The sequence below is a fragment of the Xiphias gladius genome, chromosome 3 (genome assembly GCF_016859285.1).
Source record: "Xiphias gladius isolate SHS-SW01 ecotype Sanya breed wild chromosome 3, ASM1685928v1, whole genome shotgun sequence".
Taxonomy (NCBI): Eukaryota; Metazoa; Chordata; class Actinopteri; order Istiophoriformes; family Xiphiidae; genus Xiphias; species Xiphias gladius.
In genome coordinates, this window is record NC_053402.1 from 16,778,522 (window position 1) to 16,800,653 (window position 22,132).

Below are 22,132 nucleotides of genomic sequence, written 5' to 3' on the forward strand. Positions count from 1 at the left end.
ATTTGTCTTTGTTCTTTGGATATTATTTCTCCAAAATCAGACACTTCAAGCATATGATGAGATTAGGGGCCGAGACACACGCTTTTCCACTCGGACGCGGATTGATCTCCCTTTAAGATTCGCCCCTTGGAGTCTCCGTGTAACCTTGAACACAAATGCAAAAGATCACCCCCATCTGAGTTATCAATAGGCTGCATCATCGCTCATCTTCCCTCATCATCTTCCGCACCTTCTCCCTCCCTCCATGTCTGTCCATCTCCTCCCTCTGCGCCTTTTTACGCACAAAACAAGTCGGAGCGCACACACGGCTGGCGGAGAGAAAACAGGAGAGACAATAGACAATAGTTTGGGTCATCATGGTCTTTGGATTTTTACGTTAGGTAACATGCGCGCTGGACCGTGAGGCACAGGTGAAACAATCTGTAAAGGCGTCCGTTCCTTTCCCGTCCGAAACTTTCCCCACGTTTTAATGTTGCCAACCGAGATTTCGGGAGGAGTGTGTTTCACCTCAAGGTAGGACTCCGCAACTCAAGAACAGGTTGTCGGTGAAGGCGGACTCGTGACTTTCCATACAATGGTGTCGCTTGTTGAGAAGTGTTTCTTACGCTGAGGCTTGGGTCTAACGTTATTCGGAGTGTTTCTGAAAATACTTAGGTTTAAAAAAAAAAAAAAAGAAAAGAAAAACAAAGACGAAGTCACAATGACCTTGCTACCTGATAAGTTGTATGATCTTTGATTTGGTCCGGTAATGCAGACGAATAGCCTCAGTTAAGGTAGAAGAGAACCGACCTCACTACAGGTTGACTTTCAGCTGGGGGCTCAGAAATCGAACACGTTGCTTTTGGAGAGCGCGCGGTGGCTTATGGTGTCTGAGGTTTCACTGTCACGCGAGTTTGCGGTGGTTTCTCACGAGGGCATGCGAAGTAGGCAGTGATACCCTGACAGCTCAACTTCTCCGTTGTTTTTACTTGGGGTAAGCGCGGAGGGAATCCTGGCTGTTAAAAGCTTTTAAAACTAAACCATCATAACAAACAGATTTCCTCTGCTTGTTATGGTGTTTAGTTCCCGAGACCAGAAGGGTTGGTCCGAGAGAAGCTTCCTACTGTTTGTCTGAATGCCAATCTTTACAGCGAGCTCTGAATTTATTGATCCTAGTGATCCTCATATAGTATGACAATATACTTACTTTAATTGTAGCTCTAGGACCTGCATGGAGGTTAATTGAATCTTTTTGAACATTTTTATTCCGGTAATCACTGTCAGAGTATCAGGCTGTTAGTCTCAACATGTAATTATCGGTGTATCACGCCAATATGTCAGTAATTTATTCCACCTGCAATTAGGGAAAATGCCAAATCGGATTAGTTGTATTTACATAATTCATTTATTTTATTTGAATCCTTCATTTTCTGTGGCAATGCAGCAGTCATCCACAATTCAATAGTCCATTTCATATTTACTGGATTTTACAAGTTCACCCTGCAGGCCTCCCAAATGTGATAGTACAAATCAGAGGGATTCTTTACAGAGGTCAAAACAACAAAAAATAAAGTACTACTCACCTGGAATATAGACCACAAATATTGTAATATTAATGTAGGTAGCCTAAAAAAAAAAGGCCAAAAAGTCTGATGAAGCCACTACAAACAATCTACATAGTTAAGTGTAGGAGAATTAAAGACATTTTAAAATCAGTGTTTCCTCAGGCAGCTCAGTTTTCTCTGGATTTGTCCGTTTTTAAAAAGAATTTAGCAGCACATAAAATGCTGTCAGCGTCTTTAAATGCGTATTCCGCCATAATCCGTTTTGTTTTGATGTAACAGTCATACGAATTAGAATAACTGGCAAGAATATAATTCAACTACCGAATGCATTTTAGAAGAAGCTTTAAAATAGTATAGTTTCGTATAAATCATTACACAAAAATGTGTAAGAAGGATACTCTTATTTTTAGGACGGCAAAAGACAGATAAATTATTTATATAAGAAAATAGGCCTACGTGATTTTTTTTGGCATTTTCTTAATTTTATATTGTGTTTTAATAATTGTGCTTATTTATATTTTACTAATTATGTCGAGTGATATTTAAAGGCTGACGTGCACTTTTAAAATATCAGCTGACTACATTTAGGGCCTTGAAGTGATACCTAATATTAACCAAAAGTAAAGCTCGCATTATGGGCCAGTGTTTGGTGCTCGTGTGTAATTCTTATTTTGATTTTTATCAAATTGTCAGAGATGTAGGCCTCTTTCTTTATATTTGCTCATTTTTATTATTGTATTATTATTTGTTTTGCTTTAATAACTTGAATTAAATTCCAAGCTCTGTGTGTTCGTGTGTGCGTTTGCGAATTCAGTCTAATTATGGATTTAAATGACAGGAATTTGAAAATGTAGCCCAAAACTATAGGCTATTGGTATATATTTTCTAAGTGGCGTTCATGTGCGTGCACAGTCCATATTTTGTCTTACTAATGACCTTATTACGAAGGTTTTCCTGCAGTGGTTCCGCTGATATCTTAGGGGGGGGAAAACATGATGCATTTCTGTCTTTCTGTAGCGATCACACTGAGGGAAGGAGAGAAGGGATGAAAACAGAGGAGACCCAGCAGTCCTGTCTGCAGCAGCCTCCATCCTCAACGCCTTTTGGTGAGTGTTAACGGACAATTAGTTGCACGAGCTCCAGACGAAATAAAACATACAGGAAACATTTTAAAAAAAATGAAAACCATGACGGAATATCAATCCCTGTGGGAATATTGTGTGTATATTAGGAGAAAAATATTACCATCAGATATGATAATACCACTACAGATTACCCATGTGAATTCACTATCCGCGCAAAACAATTGAGGAAATATTAGAGTGACACCATTAGAAAAAAAAAGTTAGAAAAAAAAGTTTATAAATAACATATAGACGGGTGACAAATGAAAGGAAGGGTCTGAATAAATGGCTGGAGAAACATAGCAAACAAACAAAGGGGGGGAGAAGAGGGGTCACCGGATGGTTTGATGAGTGTGAAAATGATGCGAATCCGGCTCCGGTGCCTTCGCAGTCGCCAGATCGCAACCCAGCCGAACGCCTATGGGAGATTTTGAACCGACGTGTTGAGACCACCATCATCAAAAAAACAAAAAACAGATACAAACAAAAAAAAAACAACAAATGCGGGAATATCGTCAGGAAGAACAGTGTCCATCCCTCCATCAGATACTTGTAGAATAAATTCCGAGGAGCATTGAAGCTGTTCTGGCGGCTCGTGGTGGCCCAACACTTCACGAAGACACTTTAAGTGGGTTTTTCCTTTAATTTGTCACCCGTCTGTATAGGTGTGTGTGTGTGTGTGTGTGTGTGTGTGTGTGTGTGTGTGTGTGTGTGTGTGTGTGTGCGTGTATGACTGTAATCATAGTAGAATCAGGAAGATTTTTCAAGTCCAATAGGATAAAACACTAGTAAAAAATAAATAATAATAATAATAATAAAAAGTCAATTTAGGATTTCAGTATAGAAATATTCTGGGGACTTTTAAAATCTTGAGACTAAAACAAATTAGGATCAAATAGTGGGGTGGCCATAAACTACACGTATATTGAGTACACCTGGCACAAGGTGGATGGCTCTGGTAAACAGCGTTATCAAAGATACTTTGACTTTTGCCCCAGTTTGCAGGGTGTTGTTCTGTGCCAGATGAGGTCCAATATACACACACTGGTGTCATGTTATTGAAACATATCAGTGAACCAGTATACGTTTCTCCAGTGTCGCACAGACGGTCATGCTGGAGTTCAATTCGAAAGGAGTCCTCCCTTTAATACTGGGCTGGTGTTGTGTTTGGGAGACTTGGACCCAGGACCCCGGTATTTTAAACGTCCCGGCGTCCGCTCTGCCTCTGTCCCCCTATTCTTCCTCCAGGTCCGGAGTACAGGGGAGGCGGAGAGGTGTGTGCGGGCTGCGAGTCCCCCATCGCCGACCGCTTCCTGCTCCGCGTGAACGAGCGCTCCTGGCACGAGACCTGCGTTAAGTGCGCCGTGTGTTTGAGCGTGCTCACCGGGACCTGTTACTGCAGGGACCGCCTGCTGTACTGCAAGCACGACTATGAAAAGTAAGAGCAAAACACACGCGCACACGTGCACGCACACACACACACACACACACACCCAGACACACTGAAGTAGGGTGGTGGAAGAAATACTGAAACACTCTACTTGAGGAAATAATGCAAAAAAAAAAAGCAGAATTAATCAGGCTCTCACATCAGTTAGAAGAAAACATACTCATCTACAGGTTGTGAATTTTTTTTCCAGTTATTAAAAAAATGCATGATCTCTTCTTCAAGCTAAAACAAGCTTAATTTAATTCAAATTTTATTTTGAAAAGGCGTCACCCCCCCCCAAATTCAAACTTTATGGTTTGATCTCATGTTGAAAGTAAAATCTTGATCTGCCGGCGAACGAGCGACTACGAAAATATCGTCTCACAGTTGCAGAAATACTCATGCGGACTACCAGTGTCCCGAATATGCGGCGCGCATTTACTTGCAAAATCGGACAACAAGTGTTTATCTACGCTACAGCGGAGAAGGGTTTCTGTTACGGAGCCACAGGTTCCGTCCAATCAGAAAACGGGCTGAAGATGATGTCACTCAGCCTCCTCACACCCAATGTCTGCAAGCCAGGAGCAGGCTCCATTCAAACATTATGCTGAAGACAAAAAAATTTTCAATTTTTCAAGGCATGGCTCATAATATAGTATTTTCCTCCCCGTCTGTATAGGTGTGTGTGTGTGTGTGTGTGTGTGCGTGTATGACTGTAATCATAGTAGAATCAGGAAGATTTTTCAAGTCCAATAGGATAAAACACTAGTAAAAAATAAATAATAATAATAATATTAAAAAGTCAATTTAGGATTTCAGTATAGAAATATTCTGGGGACTTTTAAAATCTTGAGACTAAAACAAATTAGGATCAAATAGTGGGGTGGCCATAAACTACACGTATATTGAGTACACCTGGCACAAGGTGGATGGCTCTGGTAAACAGCGTTATCAAAGATACTTTGACTTTTGCCCCAGTTTGCAGGGTGTTGTTCTGTGCCAGATGAGGTCCAATATACACACACTGGTGTCATGTTATTGAAACATATCAGTGAACCAGTATACGTTTCTCCAGTGTCGCACAGACGGTCATGCTGGAGTTCAATTCGAAAGGAGTCCTCCCTTTAATACTGGGCTGGTGTTGTGTTTGGGAGACTTGGACCCAGGACCCCGGTATTTTAAACGTCCCGGCGTCCGCTCTGCCTCTGTCCCCCTATTCTTCCTCCAGGTCCGGAGTACAGGGGAGGCGGAGAGGTGTGTGCGGGCTGCGAGTCCCCCATCGCCGACCGCTTCCTGCTCCGCGTGAACGAGCGCTCCTGGCACGAGACCTGCGTTAAGTGCGCCGTGTGTTTGAGCGTGCTCACCGGGACCTGTTACTGCAGGGACCGCCTGCTGTACTGCAAGCACGACTATGAAAAGTAAGAGCAAAACACACGCGCACACATGCACGCACACACACACACACACACACAGACACACTGAAGTAGGGTGGTGGAAGAAATACTGAAACACTCTACTTGAGGAAATAATGCAAAAAAAAAAATCAGGCTCTCACATCAGTTAGAAAAAACATACTCATCTACAGGTGAATTTTTTTTTTCCAGTTTTAAAAAAAAATGCATCCTTCTTTCTCAGCTAAAACAAGCTTAATTTAATTCAAATTTTATTTTGATAAGGCGTCACCCCCCCCCAAATTCAAACTTTATGGTTTGATCTCATGTTGAAAGTAAAATCTTGATCTGCCGGCGAACGAGCGACTACGAAAATATCGTCTCACAGTTGCAGAAATACTCATGCGGACTACCAGTGTCCCGAATATGCGGCGCGCATTTACTTGCAAAATCGGACAACAAGTGTTTATCTACGCTACAGCGGAGAAGGGTTTCTGTTACGGAGCCACAGGTTCCGTCCAATCAGAAAACGGGCTGAAGATGATGTCACTCAGCCTCCTCACACCCAATGTCTGCAAGCCAGGAGCAGGCTCCATTCAAACATTATGCTGAAGACAAAAAAATTTTCAATTTTTCAAGGCATGGCTCATAATATAGTATTTTCCTCCCCGTCTGTGTTTGGATAGCTGCTGCAGGTCTCGGCGGCAGTCATTTGAAATTGAAATAGATATGAGCACGATTTACAAGGTCAAATGCTAACGTGGTCAGTCTGTGCTATTAACACAAAGAGAATCAACCCAGTCATTGGAATTGCATTTCTTTTACCGGTCAAGTAAAACTCTGTAAAAGAAAAAAAGAGATTCAAATACTTGGCATAAGATGACGAGGAATATGTTGGAGTTAGAGGACTGACAAAAGTGTGTGTGTGTTTTTTTTTTTCTGACAAAAAGCATAAATCGGGGGGAAAAAAATTAAAAGAAAAAACACTTCTGGCCTTCATGAAAAAAGTAAGCATCGTCTAACAGCTGCTGAGCAAATCAGTCACTGGTATCATAAAAGGTTAAGTATTTTCAGTTTCTCAAATGACCTTCAGATGAGTCACTTGTAGCATTGCAAAATCCTGATTAAATTGATTTAACCAAGGCATTTTTAGTAATGCATCTTTAAGCAATTTAACGAGAGACGACTTGTGTATAAAAAATGACAACAACACACTCACCCCGCTGCAACTAACAAAGCAAAGACATGCTTCATATTGAAGATTCATGTTTGACCCCACAAGTCTGTCATTTCAGACCAGGGGAGTGTGTAAAAAAAAAAGCTTTGTTGGAACCTACATAGCTTAATTTTAAATTGTAGTCAGGATCCCCAAAGTTCGAACATGTCAGGCCGAAGTACAAGAAGTGTGTCCACACTCAATGGGAATTTTAGAATTTTACATTTCATTTCATGTCGTACCGACACGAAACATCAAAATGAACCGTCGCCATTTGGCTGAATGTAAGTGTGATTCGGATCCGGCTGAAATGAAGTTCTGCTGCCGTCCGTCAGACACTGTGTAAAAGTGTTGCACACTTCATCTGTGAATCCTCTTAAGTGGATTTAAGGGACTATTAAGGTTTCAAATGTTTAATAGGATTAGGACATGATCAAAATCTCATCTGAATTAACAGCACTTAATCCAACTACTCCATGCTTTATAGAATGGATGTAAATGTAAAATGTAGAACAATAACACAGAGTTACTTTGTGAAATGTAAAATATCCTGTTTTTTGTTTGATGATTCCACTCTATGGTCATTCTTTGAGGCCGCAACGTGCGTGTGCGTGAGTGCTTTTTGTTTTGGTTGTTTGGTGAGTGCCATGGTCGGTAGGGTGCGCCTGCGGTGGGAGCTCCGGGGGTAGATGGCTGAGGGATGAGCCTGCAGCTTGTTATCGTTGTTTTGAAAAGTGTCAGACAGCATCCAGCAGCACAGACTCTCCCCCTGTACCTGACATCTGGAGGAGAGAGAGCAAGTGAGAGAGGGGGAGGGAGGGAGGGAGGTATGGAGAGAGAGAGAGAGAGAGAGAGAGAGAGGGAATTGGCTGATGAAAGTCTCATTGTGTGACGTTTATCTGGAAAAATGAGTGGGAAACATGGAGGCAATAGCTTATCACAAATGAAGCACTGGGTTCATTTTCAGTGATGGAAAGAAAAAGCATATTTGCTCTCCCAGTGTAATGACTGTAATTGCAGATCCAAATTAATAGTCAGCGCCTCGTTCTCTTCTCGTGGTGTTGATTTAGCCCCCTATACACCGCATATGGATGGTTGCCTTGTTGTGTGAGTCGTTGCCAGACTTGGCACACAGCTCTGACTGTGACCTTCAGCGGATCAGCAACAATGTCTCCTTGTTTTCCCTGCAGTCTGTCCATCAGCGCCCTACACTACACACTCCTCCCTCCCAATCTAGAGCAGGTTTGCGCGTTGTGACAGACATGTCCAAGAATTTGGAACGCGCATAAGAATTTTAGGGGCATTTGCACAATTAAAAAGGGGATGCTTATTTTTCCGTCAACCCTCTGCTTTAAGCTTGGTTACATTTTAGTTCCAGTTGGTTCAAAAAGGAAGATTGATTGCCTGATGTCTTTACACATTAATATGAGCTTTCTTTGCGTGTCAGGCATTAATAAAATGGAATCACTGATGAAGATCGCGTGGACGGAATAGATATGTGGTACGACAACATCTCGCAGGCTTTTCAGCTCATACTGGGCCATTTTCCATGTCTCCTTCACGGAGTATCTTTGGCCTGTCCAAATGTTTTTTAATTCATCCTCTGCTCTGAATTACATCACCCAGCACACACAGACAGGCAGACCCCTGCTCCCTGACCCTTTCTCAGCGTAAGCAGTGAACCACACCGTACGATGCTTTTATCCTGCTCATCTGCTCCCATTTGCTTGTTTTTTGTAGTTAGCATTGAAAGAAAACGGCGAAATGTAAATAAATACAGATTGTGTTTTGGGGAGATATCTGTGAAGTTTTTACAATCAATCTATTCTGAGGAGGTGAAAAAAAAATAAACGCATTTAGATGTCTCTAAATTCAAATGAGAAAAGAAATCTAATTTTGAAATGTGACCCATCCCCCGCCCTGATTCATCTGGGCTAAACTGCCTTCGAGGCAAAAGTTGAAACATTAAACATTTGCATGTTTAACATTTTCAAAGGATACTTTGCTCCAAAAATAATTGTAAACTGATCACTCCGGTGCTCAAAAAGCTAGTGTAAGGTTTTAACATATCAACAGACTTTTTAAAGTGAACCACATAATCCTAATCCTAATATTCAACCACCGTGTAGAACTATGCAGAATATAGTTCAGTTCTGGTTCTCATTCAAGTTCAGTCCCTGCTTCGGGTAATAAATAAGCATTCAGCCTACTGCCAATCATTATGAATGTAAAAAAACAGGAGGTATGCATTCAGTTTCGAGTTTCCCTGGTCTCAATCTGTTATGGAAATGAGGGGATTTAGACATAATAAACTCAAGTGCATCTTGTGGATTTCACTGGTGGATTTTTTTTTTTTTTTTTTTTTTTTTTTTTGTTTTGAAACCTCAAGAAATTTTCTGGAACTCCATCCTGTTATGGACCAGATGTTCGGAATAAGGCTTCAGAATGACTTTGAGGCAAGACTTCTCTCCGCACTCTAAATTCCGATCAGGACTTTTTTATGCATCACTTTTACTAGCGAGACGGACAGAATAATAAAAATCTGGAGCGAAAATCTTCACTAATTCAGAAACAAGAAGTCTGAGTAGTAATGAGCAACATTTTTCTCCAGTGAGATATGAGATATGGTAGAAATTTGGGATTTAAAAAAAAAAAAAAAACATCAAAAGCAAAGCACTCGGCATATGTGTCCAACTTTTTATCAATGCAGTTTGCTCCAAATTACAAACAGTTTTATTTTGAGTTGAAGTTACAGGAAGATGACGTATCATTCTGATGGAAAGCATGATAATAAAAGCTGATTAGCAGACCGACAAGCACGAATAACATGCACCCTCAGCGTCCCACACTTTTTACACAGTCGTTGTCTTTTACACAGCGGCTCGACATTATGGTTCCTTGGCAAACTGAGGAGTATAGGGCCACTGTTCCGCGGTCACAAGTGCCGAGCCAAGACAGAATGGAGGGCAGTCTCCCTATGCAGAGCCTGCGAGCTCCCTTGTAAGCCCCATAAAGGCAGTTTCAGCCCTGTGAAAAACAGGTCACCAGGGTGGATATTCAGTAAACCTTGGGTTTAATACCTCACTCTGTGGGGTGGAGGGCACTGAGAAGACATCTGGGTTTACAAACCCTCTCGCTGCAGACGGAGAGAGGTGGACCCCACTGCCACAGCTATGGAATCCCCCTCTGCTGACCGCGTAGCTATATGTGAATGTAACACTAATGGCTTTACAGAGTATCCTCTCACGTTACGGTGCATTTATGTGGGTGAACTTCTATATCTTGTTTCTTTAAAATACTGAGACTAAGGACAGAAACTTCATCTTCCACCCCAATTCTCCCTCCTATACCCCCACCCCACCTACCATTTCTCTCCGTCTCTCTGTATCCGTTACCTCATTCATCACTGTCTGCTTTGTAATAATATTTCTCTATTCCAAACCTCATTTCCTTCTTGTTGAGATTGATAGCAGCGATGACACCAAACAGTTTATCTCCCCATTTATCCCTTGTTTTCTCTTAATCCCCCCCCCCCTCGTGCCTCTTTGTGTCTCGGGATGGGAATGGGAAGAGGTGGTGGGGAGGCTGATTGGGTACAGTGCTAATTACCCAGCATTCTGGGGCTGTCCTGTGATGACAGGTCTCACACTGGGCTGCAGGGAAATACTATTAGGGAGCATTATGCAACGACATGTCAGAGAGATGATAAACCCTTACTCCTATCAGCTAGCACCTTCACCCTTATTCCTAAATCTCTGCCATATCAATGAACTACTTCTAATTCAAGATGCCCGAATACTGAAACTATTACGTTTTTGAAAGATATGTTCAACCTAATTACAAAAAAACAAATGTGCCTATTTGTAGTGGTCTGTAACCGTGCTAATAGTTTTGAATTTATTCGCTAAGGTTTTTGAGAAGTTCACCTCTGAGATTGGAGAGAGATGGAGGCAAATAGAATTTTGTTTGTGGTGCTCACAGCAATGAAAATGTATATTCAAAGATTACATTACATTTTTTTAAAAATCAACAGCCATGCGTCTTTTAAGAAATAAAATCGTAGTTGTATTGGGGTGGCAGTGAAAATCTCTGAGGAACTGAAAACTCTGAAGCTGATATCTCAAAACCTGGGCAAAAGGAACAAAACTATCTGAATGACTGGAAAGTGGGAAAATGTCCTTAAATAATTGAACATCTCTGCCTACACAATGGGTCTGCAAGTGAAAGGAAAGTTTCTGGTTCGGCGTGGCTTTGCATGACTCATGGCTGCACTGACAGCTCAGAACTGCACAGCACATATAAATCCCAGTGAGAGGCTACGCATAATACATACATGTGGTTCTGAAACGCTCATACACTCCCTAACCAACGAGTCTTACGATGGCTAAACCTGCAGCTCAACAGATGATGGCTGGAGTTGTGCCAGAGGAAAGGAAAGTGGGGATGCAGGAGTTTTTGTGTTCTGAAGGTGTGTCGTTGAAGAACAGTCAGAGTTTATGGAATAAATAAGTGAAAGAACATCAGAGTGAAATCTCAGTGATGGAGAAAGGATTTGAAATGGGATGAAGAGGGTGAAGTCAAGGTGTCTGAGAGTTTTAGGAAAGGAACAGCAGCAGAGATGGGCAGATTTTCGTCTGGGTACATGTGTATGTGTGTGTGTGTGTGTGTGTGTGTGGGGGGGGTGATATTGCCACTGTTTTTGCATAATGTGAGATGAGACCCCATCATCTTTCCTCCCCCACAACAATTTTATAACAGACAGCTAATAAATGTTTCATGGCAGAACAAGCTGCTCGCCTCGGCTTTATTAAATCTGAGATAATAAAAGCAGAGAGGGAGAGGAAAAAAGAGAGAGAGAATAGGGGGTCGTACCAGAGAGTGGGAGAGATGGGGAGATCGGCATAGACTTTTCTCAAATCGACCGGCTGTATCTCCTGTTTCTGGGGCAACGGGTCCCGCTGTCCCCCGCCACCCCCTCCCCACTGCTTCCCGCTCCGCCAGAGACAGACAGGAAATGAGAAACGGGCAGACAGGATATTGCGTTCTGGTGGCCTGGGGATTAACTGTTTTATCTAAACTAACACACACACACGCCCACTCAGTCACGCACACAAACACACATCTATAGACTCACACACAGAATTCATTCTTGGTAGCATCAGGTGTAGATTGCACACACCCAGAGACACATATCATGCAGACCATGTACGTCATGCAGGTTTTTTGTTGTTACTTTACACAGGTACATTACATTAGGACTTGAATATAACAGGCTTCAGAGCTGGTCTTATTACTAGTGTGAACGATTTACAGTAAGAGTCATGACATGTAACTGTATAACTGTGAGACTGGCCGAGTGTTTGTGCAGAAATGCCTCTAAAGATGTATTCCATACACTGCAGGCCCTCACGGTCATGGTCAACAACTATTACATAGCTTTTACAAATTTTGCAGGGCATTCATTGAGCAAGAGTACTGTTTATGATCTTACTCTATTGATGCATGAATTGATATGGTACACAAATGACAGCATCTGTCAGTGTTTTAGTGATGTTTGTACACAGGCACCTTATCTGTGTTTACACAAACTGTGCACATTTGTGTTTATGTGCGCATGTGACTCTATATATACTTATGTGTGCATGTGTGACTGTATATATATGTAAATACATACATATATATATATATATATATATATATATATATATATATATATATATATATATATATATATATATGTGTGTGTGTGTGTGTGTGTGTGTGTGTGTGTGTGTGTGTGTGTGTGTGTTTCTGCATGTGTGTGTGTGTGTGTGTGTGAGCGTGAGCGTGAGCGTGAGTGTGAGTGGTGGCAGGGGTAGCGAGTATCGTGGGGAATGCTGGGAGATTTTAATAACACAGAAGCAGTGCAGGGAGATTTAATAAAAGGAGATGATGTGATTACTGAACCCTGGCTCTGAGCCATTTTGCTTCACAGAGCAATATCCGCCGAAAGTGCACGCACACACATCCACACACACACACACACACACACATCTAAGAAATTGATACTAAACAGAATACAACTTAAAAGTACGACTGTTGCATATCATTTGTTCTTTTTGAGTCTATCACATGAATTCTTGGATTTACCTTCATTTTCAGGGAATCTGCAAACCCCCATTTATGTGACACACCCTATGGTCACTCTGAACACATAATGTATGTGAGAATCACAAGCTAGTACATAAATACCTCAGCCTATTACATGTAAAGAGACAGAAATGCATCTAAAACTATAGGAATCATAATGATTGATCTTTGAAGAGCCACAGGTCCAGGGTGAAGCCCAAATGTCGGGTTCTTCTGGGCTCTCTTACATACAACTGTTCCAAACCTGGAGTTAGTATAAGCAAACCCGTACCTGCATAAATATTCATCAATTATGAAAGCAAGCACAACAACTGTAATCGCTCTGAGACACATACATATTTATGGAATGATTGTGTTGCGGTCCAGACAATGTCGTGCTTGTCAGAGCTCACAGGCAAAACAATGCCACATGACACAGCTTAGGGAGATGAGCAAGATTCTGTTATTCTGTTTGTATGCCTAGGATCTACACTAACGTAAGCAAGAAAGAGCCGATTATACCCACCCAATACTTACAATAGATCACCTTTTTCTGCCTCTCTACATTTGATCTCATAATCAGTGTGCTTGTAATTAGCCGTGCCCCCTAACCCCTCCAAAATCCGCGGCACTGAACATGACGCGTCCGGCAGCCGAGGTCGCTGAAGTTCCTGTACATCACAAGCTCTCAAAGTTGACTGTTCTGTTCAGTTTTCTCTCTGCACTCACATCTTTATTCTTTGTAATCCTGTATATATTATAAATATTATATCACCTCATTAAAGGAAAGTCCTCTAAATCCAAAGCAAAGTCCTCTTCAAAATATCTCTTCAGATAGACTTGTACACAGCTGTTCTTTACTATACCTGTTTATATCCTAATTTCAATTCCACTTTTTCAGAGTGGAAATTGAAAATGCAAGATATACTTTCCCCGTATGCCTTTCGAACATCCTTTTCCCCCACTGATTCCTGATGCAAGCAGAAACATGTCTGCTACATTAGGGATATTCAAAATTATGTTCTATTTTCAATTATTATTTTTTTTTAAATCTCTGCATAGAAGTTTAGCAAACTGAGCAAAAATGTTGTGAAATAAAGAAATAATTATGTATTAAGATACACTGGGAAAGATATATATAAAACCTAAAACCCAAGGTAGCAAAACTGAGGTTGTGTGCATGTGTTTGGGTTTGAAGTGAAATTTACGTAATTCATGTGGCTGCTCTTTAACCATCATAGTGATTTATTGGAGCTACACCCTGGTCAGGGCCAGTGTGAATGATACTTCTATTAGAGGGATTAGACTGATCTACTTACAGACCCCCCTCTGTGGCAGTTGCCCCAAGTTGCCTTCATTTGCCATGTTGAGTAAATTCCTACCGTGCTGTGTATACCCCGATTAGGGAGTGTGGGACTTTACCAGCAATATCATCAGTCTTATGTCAAGCAATCCTGTGACAATTCTGTTCTGTTGTATTTTGTTCACAGTGAAAGGAGGCTTTTAAAGTTGTTGAAATCTGTGTTTGGATGGGGAGTGAGGCTGCACAGTGGGGTGGTGGTCATTCTCCTTTGTGGAATATGTGTTAGGTGCCATATTTCATGATTAACATGTAGTTTATATTTATATTTATATTTTACAGTAGAAGCATCTCTTTAAGATTCAATGTAAAATTTCTATAGGAAAATAGGTTGAGCTACACTTAGTTAAACACAAGGTCCTGTCACAACAGATCCGTGTAGGGCTGCTAATAGGGACACTTGTGTTTGCGTTATGATGTTAAATTAGCGACACTGTCATTTGGGGAATTTGGGGAGAGTTTGGCAGATGGATTGAGAAAGATTAGCTGTAGCAGCTGCGTTTGGGACAGAATCACAGATTAGGAGCGCTAATGTGCAGACCTGGCTCCTTCTTTATACTCCAGATTTGGGCAGCAACACCTTCCTACCACTCAGTCAGGGAGCTTCAACACTTCTGCCTTCATCCCTTCCTCCCCCTGTTCCCTCCCTTCTCATCCTCCCTTCTTTCTTATTCAGCTTCGTGTTTTGTTCCGGGGCTAGTTCTGCATCCACTGATCTCTCTCCTTTTTACACCTATGCTCTGCCTACCTAGTCATTCTTCCTGTTGAAGTGATATTCTTGTGATCCAACATATGTATACTTTTTTTCTGCTTGCAGGTGTGTTGCACCACCAGTATGATGGTGGGTGATGGTACTGTGAATGTGGGTAACTAGCAAATTTCAGACTAGGCATACTGAAACTGTGAGTGGGTGTTTGCAAATGTCTGTGTGCATGCCTGCGCGTGTGCGTGTGTACGTGTGTGTGTGTGTGTGTGTGTGTGTGTGTGTGTGTGCGTGTGTGTGCGTGTGTCTATGTTTGTGTGTGTATATGTGTTTTAGTGTGCATAAGTGAGAGGGGAGAGATTAACCCCATGCTATCCCCAATCCCTGGTTATGAGTTTACAGCGTCTGTCTGGCCATCGCACTGTTTAAACAACAATCTAATTAATCCTGTCTTTATTAGTTTCAGTGAACTGGGGAGGCAGGGTGGGAGGGCATGAGGGAGAACTGGGAATGCTGGCAGAAAATACTAGGGAGGGAGGGGGAGGAAACCAAGTGCGAGAGCAGGGATTTGAGAGGAATGTAATGGCAGAGACTTAGGTCCAGTGAATGGAAATAGGGAAGTTAAGAAATGGTGAAGCAGGAGACAAACTGAGGTGTTATAACATCTCACAGGAGGAGAGATGGAGGGACAAAAGAAGGAAAGTGGTCATGGGGAAATGCGATGGACCTGAGAAAGACTCTGTATTAAGCTTAATTCAAAATGTTAAATCAGTGCTATAAGATTCTGGGTGGGATATGGATAAACTGAAGTTTATCCCATCAAACAGGTCTCAACATTTAAGGAATTAAAAGGGATAGACACAACACAGGCAGCTCTCTTATCATTAGCTAACTACTGCCACCTACTGTCACGAGCGAGAAAAGAAAATACAATATATAAATACCAAATACTGTAATTCCTCTCAGCAGATGTTCACCTTGTTGCTCTGTGAATTGGGTAATGTTTATACGACCTTTAATTAAGAGACTATGTTAATCTCCAGAATCATTGGAGCTGAGTCAGAGCTCCTTGTCTGTGCCTCCATCTTTAATTACCTTCCTATTTCTGCACTACTTGACTCTCTTAATGCCATGTTTCGCAGTTTATGTGGACATCCTTCACATATAAAATCCCTCTGTGTGCCTCCAGGCTGTTTGTAAGGAAGTGCAGCGCCTGCCTGCAGGTGATTGGACGTTCAGAGTTGATAATGCGTGTGCTAGGCCAGGTGTACCACCTGGGCTGCTTTAGCTGCTGCGAGTGTGAACGCCGGCTGCAGAGAGGTGATGAGTTTGTGCTGAAAGAAGGCCAGCTGCTCTGCCGCATGGACTACGAGAAGGAGAGGGAAATGCTGGCTGCTATCAGTCCTACACCAACAGAATCAGGTAAAGTAGGCTTGTTAAGATGCTGCTGTGCCTGAACCACATAGAATTCAATTCAAAAGCTGACCGGCTTTGCTGCATGCGTCTCTTTTCTTTCATCTTCATGCATGCATGCAACATATTTTTTAGCCAATCCCAAATACACTCTCTAACATGGCAAAGTGTTGAGCAGCCCCTGAAGGTCAATTAAGGGTTTAAGGGGTTAAGTTTCACGCTGCTCCTTTGTTCAGTAGGTAGGAAATACATACACAGTGAACTGGATCTCAGGCACTGAGTTTATTACTGACTCAGTGACCAATGGGACACTGAATGAGTGATGTACAACCTAACGGCTTGACGCAACAGCACACGCTAATTGCAAAACTTATTGAAAAGTAAATTATACAAACAGTATAACATATGTAGAAATTCAAATTTTTGGTGAGATTTTGTATGTCTATGTTCAGGTCATATAATGTTACTTCTGTTTGTGTACCAGAGGAGTGTTGTCTTCTGGTCACTGAAGATAGTTTGAAAAGGTGGTCACTGGTTATTTCAAAGCTACAGTATATAGAGCTGAACCTAAGCGCATTGGATCAAATTGGCATAAAACACCATAGAAACTGTATTACTTCTTCGGCTGTTCACTACCATGGATCAGGGACCACAGCTCACAGCCAGTATAGTGTAAAATACTTTCTCATCTCTCTCCCAGATTTCCCTTCTTTTCATTCACGGAAGAATGAAAATGTACCTTCTCATACGGGCTGGTCTGATTGTTCCATTGTCTGCTTACCTTGCTCAGTGAAAAGTGAGGATGAGGACGGTGGAGGGGGCTCCGGTGGTGGGAAGGGTGGTGATGAAGGCAAGGAGCACAAGCGTTCAAAACGGCCACGCACCATCTTGACCACACAGCAGCGCCGTGCTTTCAAGGCCTCCTTTGAAGTGTCTGCTAAGCCTTGCCGTAAGGTGGGTGGACCAGCTTGTGTTATCAATGGACATGTTTGACAAAAAATACCCTCGCCTCATTGTTCTAGCGCGTATCTATCAGTCTGTACAGCAGTTCATCTCAAGATGTGTTTGACACTGTTTGTAATTTAAAAACAATTTAAAATCTCCCCTGTAGGTGAGAGAGACACTGGCTGCTGAGACTGGACTGACAGTACGAGTTGTGCAGGTTTGGTTTCAAAACCAGAGAGCCAAGGTTAGACTTTACTTTATTTCGTGAAGACATGTTCTATTTCACACATCAAAACACATTGAAAATTCCTAACAACGGCGTGTGATTTTGTGACTCAGATGAAAAAGATAGCCCGTCGACAACAGCAGCAGCAGCAGCAGCAGCAGGAACAAGAGCAGCTGGGAGGAACCAGGAGAGGACAAAGTAGAGGGGGCCGCCAGAGCAATGATGACAGTGAGGGTAAGAGCTTAAAGCGTCAATGCAGCATCAAGAAGAACAGAAGAACAAGGAAAGATTAGAGGAATAAACTATTTCAAAAAAACAATACACTATGAAATTGTATGGCTAAAGGGATTTTCATTTTCTCGCAGATGGATCAAGTACTCATGGCATGGATGGGATGCTGGGATATCCCTCTCTGCCACGTCAGCAACTACTTGCTCTGGACCCCAACATCTATGGTGGAGAGCCGTTTCGACACGGGCTTACACCGCCTCAGCTGAACAACGAGCAGCTCCACTCCTATGGTAAGGCAGGAGGTGAAAGCTGCAAGTTTAAAAGAAACCATCCCCCCAAAATCAACATTTTGTCATTATCTCGCCCACCTTCGTGATGGCAAATCTAAACCTTCTACCAAACCAGAGTTTAATGGTGCCTTGTACACCATAGTCAATTACTTGCACTATTCAATATGTTCTCCATTATTTCATTAGAAATTGTGCAGTAGGAAATAGTGAGGCAAAAAATGGGTTGGGTTACGCTGCATTAGCTGATTGCAGGATATTTTAGGACATTTTTCTGCTGTTTTCCAATTGTTAAAAGAAGGACAGATGTTAGGAAAAGGCTGAGATAAAACTTATGCCTGACTCACTGCCTGTTTTTTAGGTTTTCTGGCTTAAATTGAGTCTTGAGTATAAATTTGTGCTTATTTCCATATTCTTTTCATATTTTTCTCTGTGGTAATAATTAAAGACAGTTCCACTTCAGCTGTGCAAACTCTCAATCTTTTTCACTGCAGACTCCGAGACAGTGTTCCACGACCTGGACAGCGATGGAAGCCTCGGTCACCTTGGTGACTGCCTCTTAGCAACAGGGGACGGTGGCCTCCTGCCAGGGCGAGTTGGAAACCCCATCGACCGTCTCTACTCCATGCAGAACTCCTACTTCACCTCCTGACCCTTATAAACTCTCACCCTTTCCCCTCCTGATCCACTTTTCACCTCAGAGATGCAGCTAATGGAGTCTGTCCATCAACATGCCTGTGGGACCACTCTCCATGAAACAGCCTACACCCAAACACACTTCTGAGCTTTTATCACAGGCCAAGATCATCGCAAGTCAAGCGTAGTCATAATATCACTTTGCAGCATATTCGCATAATGTTCCCACCATCTTTCCTAGATAAGAATCACATGCTGGAAATACAGACACTGTAAATGTCCAAGATATGTTAAAGGACCTCAATTTCTCTTGTTGTATTTATGTGATGTTCAATGAAACACATTTCATGGCACTTTCCAACAAAAAAAAAACTGACAGACAAAAGACACTTATCAAACATAATATGTATATCATGAATTACAGATGAAAATTGGTTGTTGAAAGGGAATTCATCAATCAAGTTACATGTATTTAGGAGTCTTTGCAGGTTTTATGAGCAGCTGAGGGTTTAAAGTATATTGCATAATCTCTCTTTTTTTTGACAGGACTAGTGATTAATTATTGTGTGTGAAAGACTGCAGCATATACATACTGTATATGGATTGGAGGACAATATTGCTCTCAGGTTAGTGTGTATGTTTATGTAACCTGAGCCATAACTCAGGATATTGTGCTGGATAGGATTACAATTTAAGTTTCCCAATGATTTCAAGAACATAGGTTGTAAAGAGGAAGAAATGTCAATGTCAAATTATCACTTCAAACTACATTTAGTTTTTGATGATGCATGACAGGTGTACTATGGACCTAAGGAAAATCACATTTCTTTGGCATTTAGAGAACACTACAGGGTCCTTTTGAAGAGCCTTATGCGGAAACAGGGTTGTATAAGTCGCCGTTGCTTTTAGCTTTCCCTTTTCTTTTCTCACATAATCACTAAGAAGCAGTGCAGTAAATGACAACCAATAGATCTATAATACCCAAAACTTAGGACACTGGGTACATGATGATGTACTCCAAATGTAAATGTGAGTATGACTGTGTTAAAGTTGATTGTTGTAGTCACTTTCTGTAATAATTCCTTTCTCAAACATCTCAAAATAGATGTTAGGTAGATATTTTGTACCTTCTTCTGTGATAATCAGCAAATATTTAAACTGTAGCATGATATCTATGTGTTACAAAGTAGGTCTAAAGAAATAGCCTCAAAACTGAAGTTGGATAGCAGGTGTTTCCTGAAAGCATCGGGATCCAATTTACAATGTGGTGCAGAATAAAATAGGATTAGGGTGATGCCTGTTCCATTTAGGTGCCTCTGATGGGCTACAGCTTGTGACATTCTTTCATGACATTATGTTTGACTCTGATCACTGATTCATGGTATTTTTACAGTGATATTTTTGTGAATGTAACTTATTTGTGCGGTATTTGGTGAGATCCTATCTCACCTTTTTTTTTTGTTCAGTGACTGCCAGGTGATGTGCTTTGAATGTAATGTTGCCGTATCTCCAATACAATCTGCGGTTTCATCTTTGAAGTGCGCTGTCATTCTTTGTTCTAAATACGATAAATGAAGATACACTGATCACTTGCTAATCTGGTATGAACCAAATATATTCATCACACTTGAAAAGAATGAATGCTTTCCCCCCATCCATTGCCCCCTTCAGCTTTTTAATAATTGAACCAGAAAAGGTCTGTTCTGCTTAGTGGTCACAGGGCTCTTAACTCAACATCCTCCCTCTGTCTCTCTCAGTAGTCCCGCTGATGAGAGGTAGACAACCTCCTCCTTCTCCTTTTTTTCCAAGACTCCCTGTTTCTCCGTCATTGAGTAGTCAGGAGAGTTTGTGTGGGAGCGATACATTCCAGTTTAATATTTGACTCTGACTCAGACCTGGAGAGGGTGAGCGTGGGAAGGACAGACAAGCAACAGAAAACGAAAAAGGATGACCACGCCACATGAGTAATACAAGTCTGATGTCAATTTTAATGAAATGGTTCAATAAAAACCAGTACAAATCAGACATCCTCCCTTACAGGCAAGCACAAATGCTATTTTCACATGAACGCAACATTTACAAGAGAAGTGAAAGGATACAGCAATTAAGTAAATCCAGTGCCTAATCCAGTGCCTAGTACTAATTAAGTAATCTCCACCACCCATCACAGTGCTGCAGCTATCCCGTATATATCTTACGGTTGAGGAAAAATGTACACATTAAGTCATTCAAAGTAAAAGAGATGTCCTAACAGTCACGGTACATACAGTAAGATGGCTGGGGCACATGAAAACAGCCCATCTATGTTGCTGTGGGGTCCGGTATAATCTGAAGTTGATGGAAGATGTCTGAATGTCATGATGGTTGAGGCACTGGATTTGTATCTGGGAAAATAAAAATGAATTTATTAGTATGTTAACCATTAAAGTAATACCACCAAAACTTGGTGCAGTATTAGCTCCATTTCGCTGACATAATAACCAAAACTTTGTGTTTTTGTATCCATATTTGCAAGATGTCCCAGACACCATTACACATGTGAAATATTCCAGCATGCACAATCCATGCAGTGTAATTAAAATACACCCTTGCCTGTTGAAGAGACAAGTGAGGAGGACTATTAATCTGCAGACCATACACATTTTTTTCCCCTTGTGTCTTTTCATGCATGCACAGCTGTTTGTACGTGACCTCGCGTTGTGCACGGCCAGTTCCAGCAAGGACTTACCCTCTCCACTGAGGTCCACTGTCTCTGCACAGGCCAGAAAGCGAGCCACGTGTGGCGAGCAGGAGGTAGCTTGGTCCTGGTTCTCTCTCAGGCAGCGCTCAAACTCCACAAACTCCTTGGAACAGTCTTGTCTGATCTTCTGGATCACTGGGCTATCAAAACAAATGTAGGGGTTTGGTACAAATTTGCTTTGATAGTATGGGTGTGAGGATGTCAGGGTCACGTGGGTGGGACTGGGTGCACAGGTAGTGTTCCTTACTGTGATGATGTGCACTGTGCAACCTTCATCTTCAGTTCATGGCACTTCTGCTGCCATGTTGATGGGTTGGATGCCACACACGACCCGTATGCCTCCATTTCTTTATGGCAATACTTTGCCGTGATATCCATAGCAGCCTGCCTGAAAGGTGACAAATGAATGTTTTTCAGTGAGTGATCATGGAGCCATCGATCATTAACCTGATAAACTTGCTATGACATACGTTAGCAATAAAGTAGTTATGCGGAGGATGCAGCCTGATGCACAAAGTCGTAAATGTCTCTATTTACAATCGGTATCTACTTCTCTATCTAGACTATGACACATGGTAAATGCATTATTGATAAGAGCCATATTTAAGGTTCTTACATGCTGCTCTTTTCGACTTGTCTCAAACGACCAGGCTGATCAATCAAGGTTACGGCAACAGTATTTCGGCATGTGGCGCCATCTCTGTTCGGCGACTACGTCGTAAACACCCACTACTATCTGGTTGGATATAAATACAGACATGTGACATAGTTCTTTAATT

General features: G+C 41.7%; 2 protein-coding genes across 3 annotated transcripts; one reads left to right on the forward strand and one right to left on the reverse strand.

Moving 5' to 3' along the window:
* The first annotated feature begins 118 nt into the window (after positions 1–118).
* Positions 119–18,921, forward strand: lmx1al (LIM homeobox transcription factor 1, alpha-like). 2 transcript variants are annotated; one of them, XM_040158743.1, is made up of 9 exons: positions 119–513; positions 2,562–2,650; positions 3,917–4,106; positions 16,065–16,297; positions 17,079–17,242; positions 17,400–17,477; positions 17,573–17,693; positions 17,825–17,980; positions 18,472–18,921. In XM_040158743.1, the coding sequence occupies exons 1-9, from the start codon at positions 470–472 to the stop codon at positions 18,627–18,629; spliced, it is 1,233 nt and encodes a 410-aa protein (XP_040014677.1). In that variant the 5' UTR covers positions 119–469; the 3' UTR covers positions 18,630–18,921. The 2 variants fall into 2 exon arrangements, with proteins under 2 accessions (XP_040014677.1, XP_040014671.1); XM_040158737.1 differs by having other exon boundaries at positions 119–2,650.
* A 1,653-nt stretch (positions 18,922–20,574) lies between these two features.
* Positions 20,575–22,089, reverse strand: LOC120807166 (coiled-coil-helix-coiled-coil-helix domain-containing protein 5). Its single transcript, XM_040158905.1, has 4 exons — positions 21,970–22,089; positions 21,601–21,741; positions 21,342–21,493; positions 20,575–20,997 (listed from the first exon to the last, which is right to left on the reverse strand). Coding segments are annotated over exons 1-4 (324 nt in total). The 5' UTR covers positions 21,972–22,089; the 3' UTR covers positions 20,575–20,968.
* Positions 22,090–22,132: the final 43 nt, after the last annotated feature.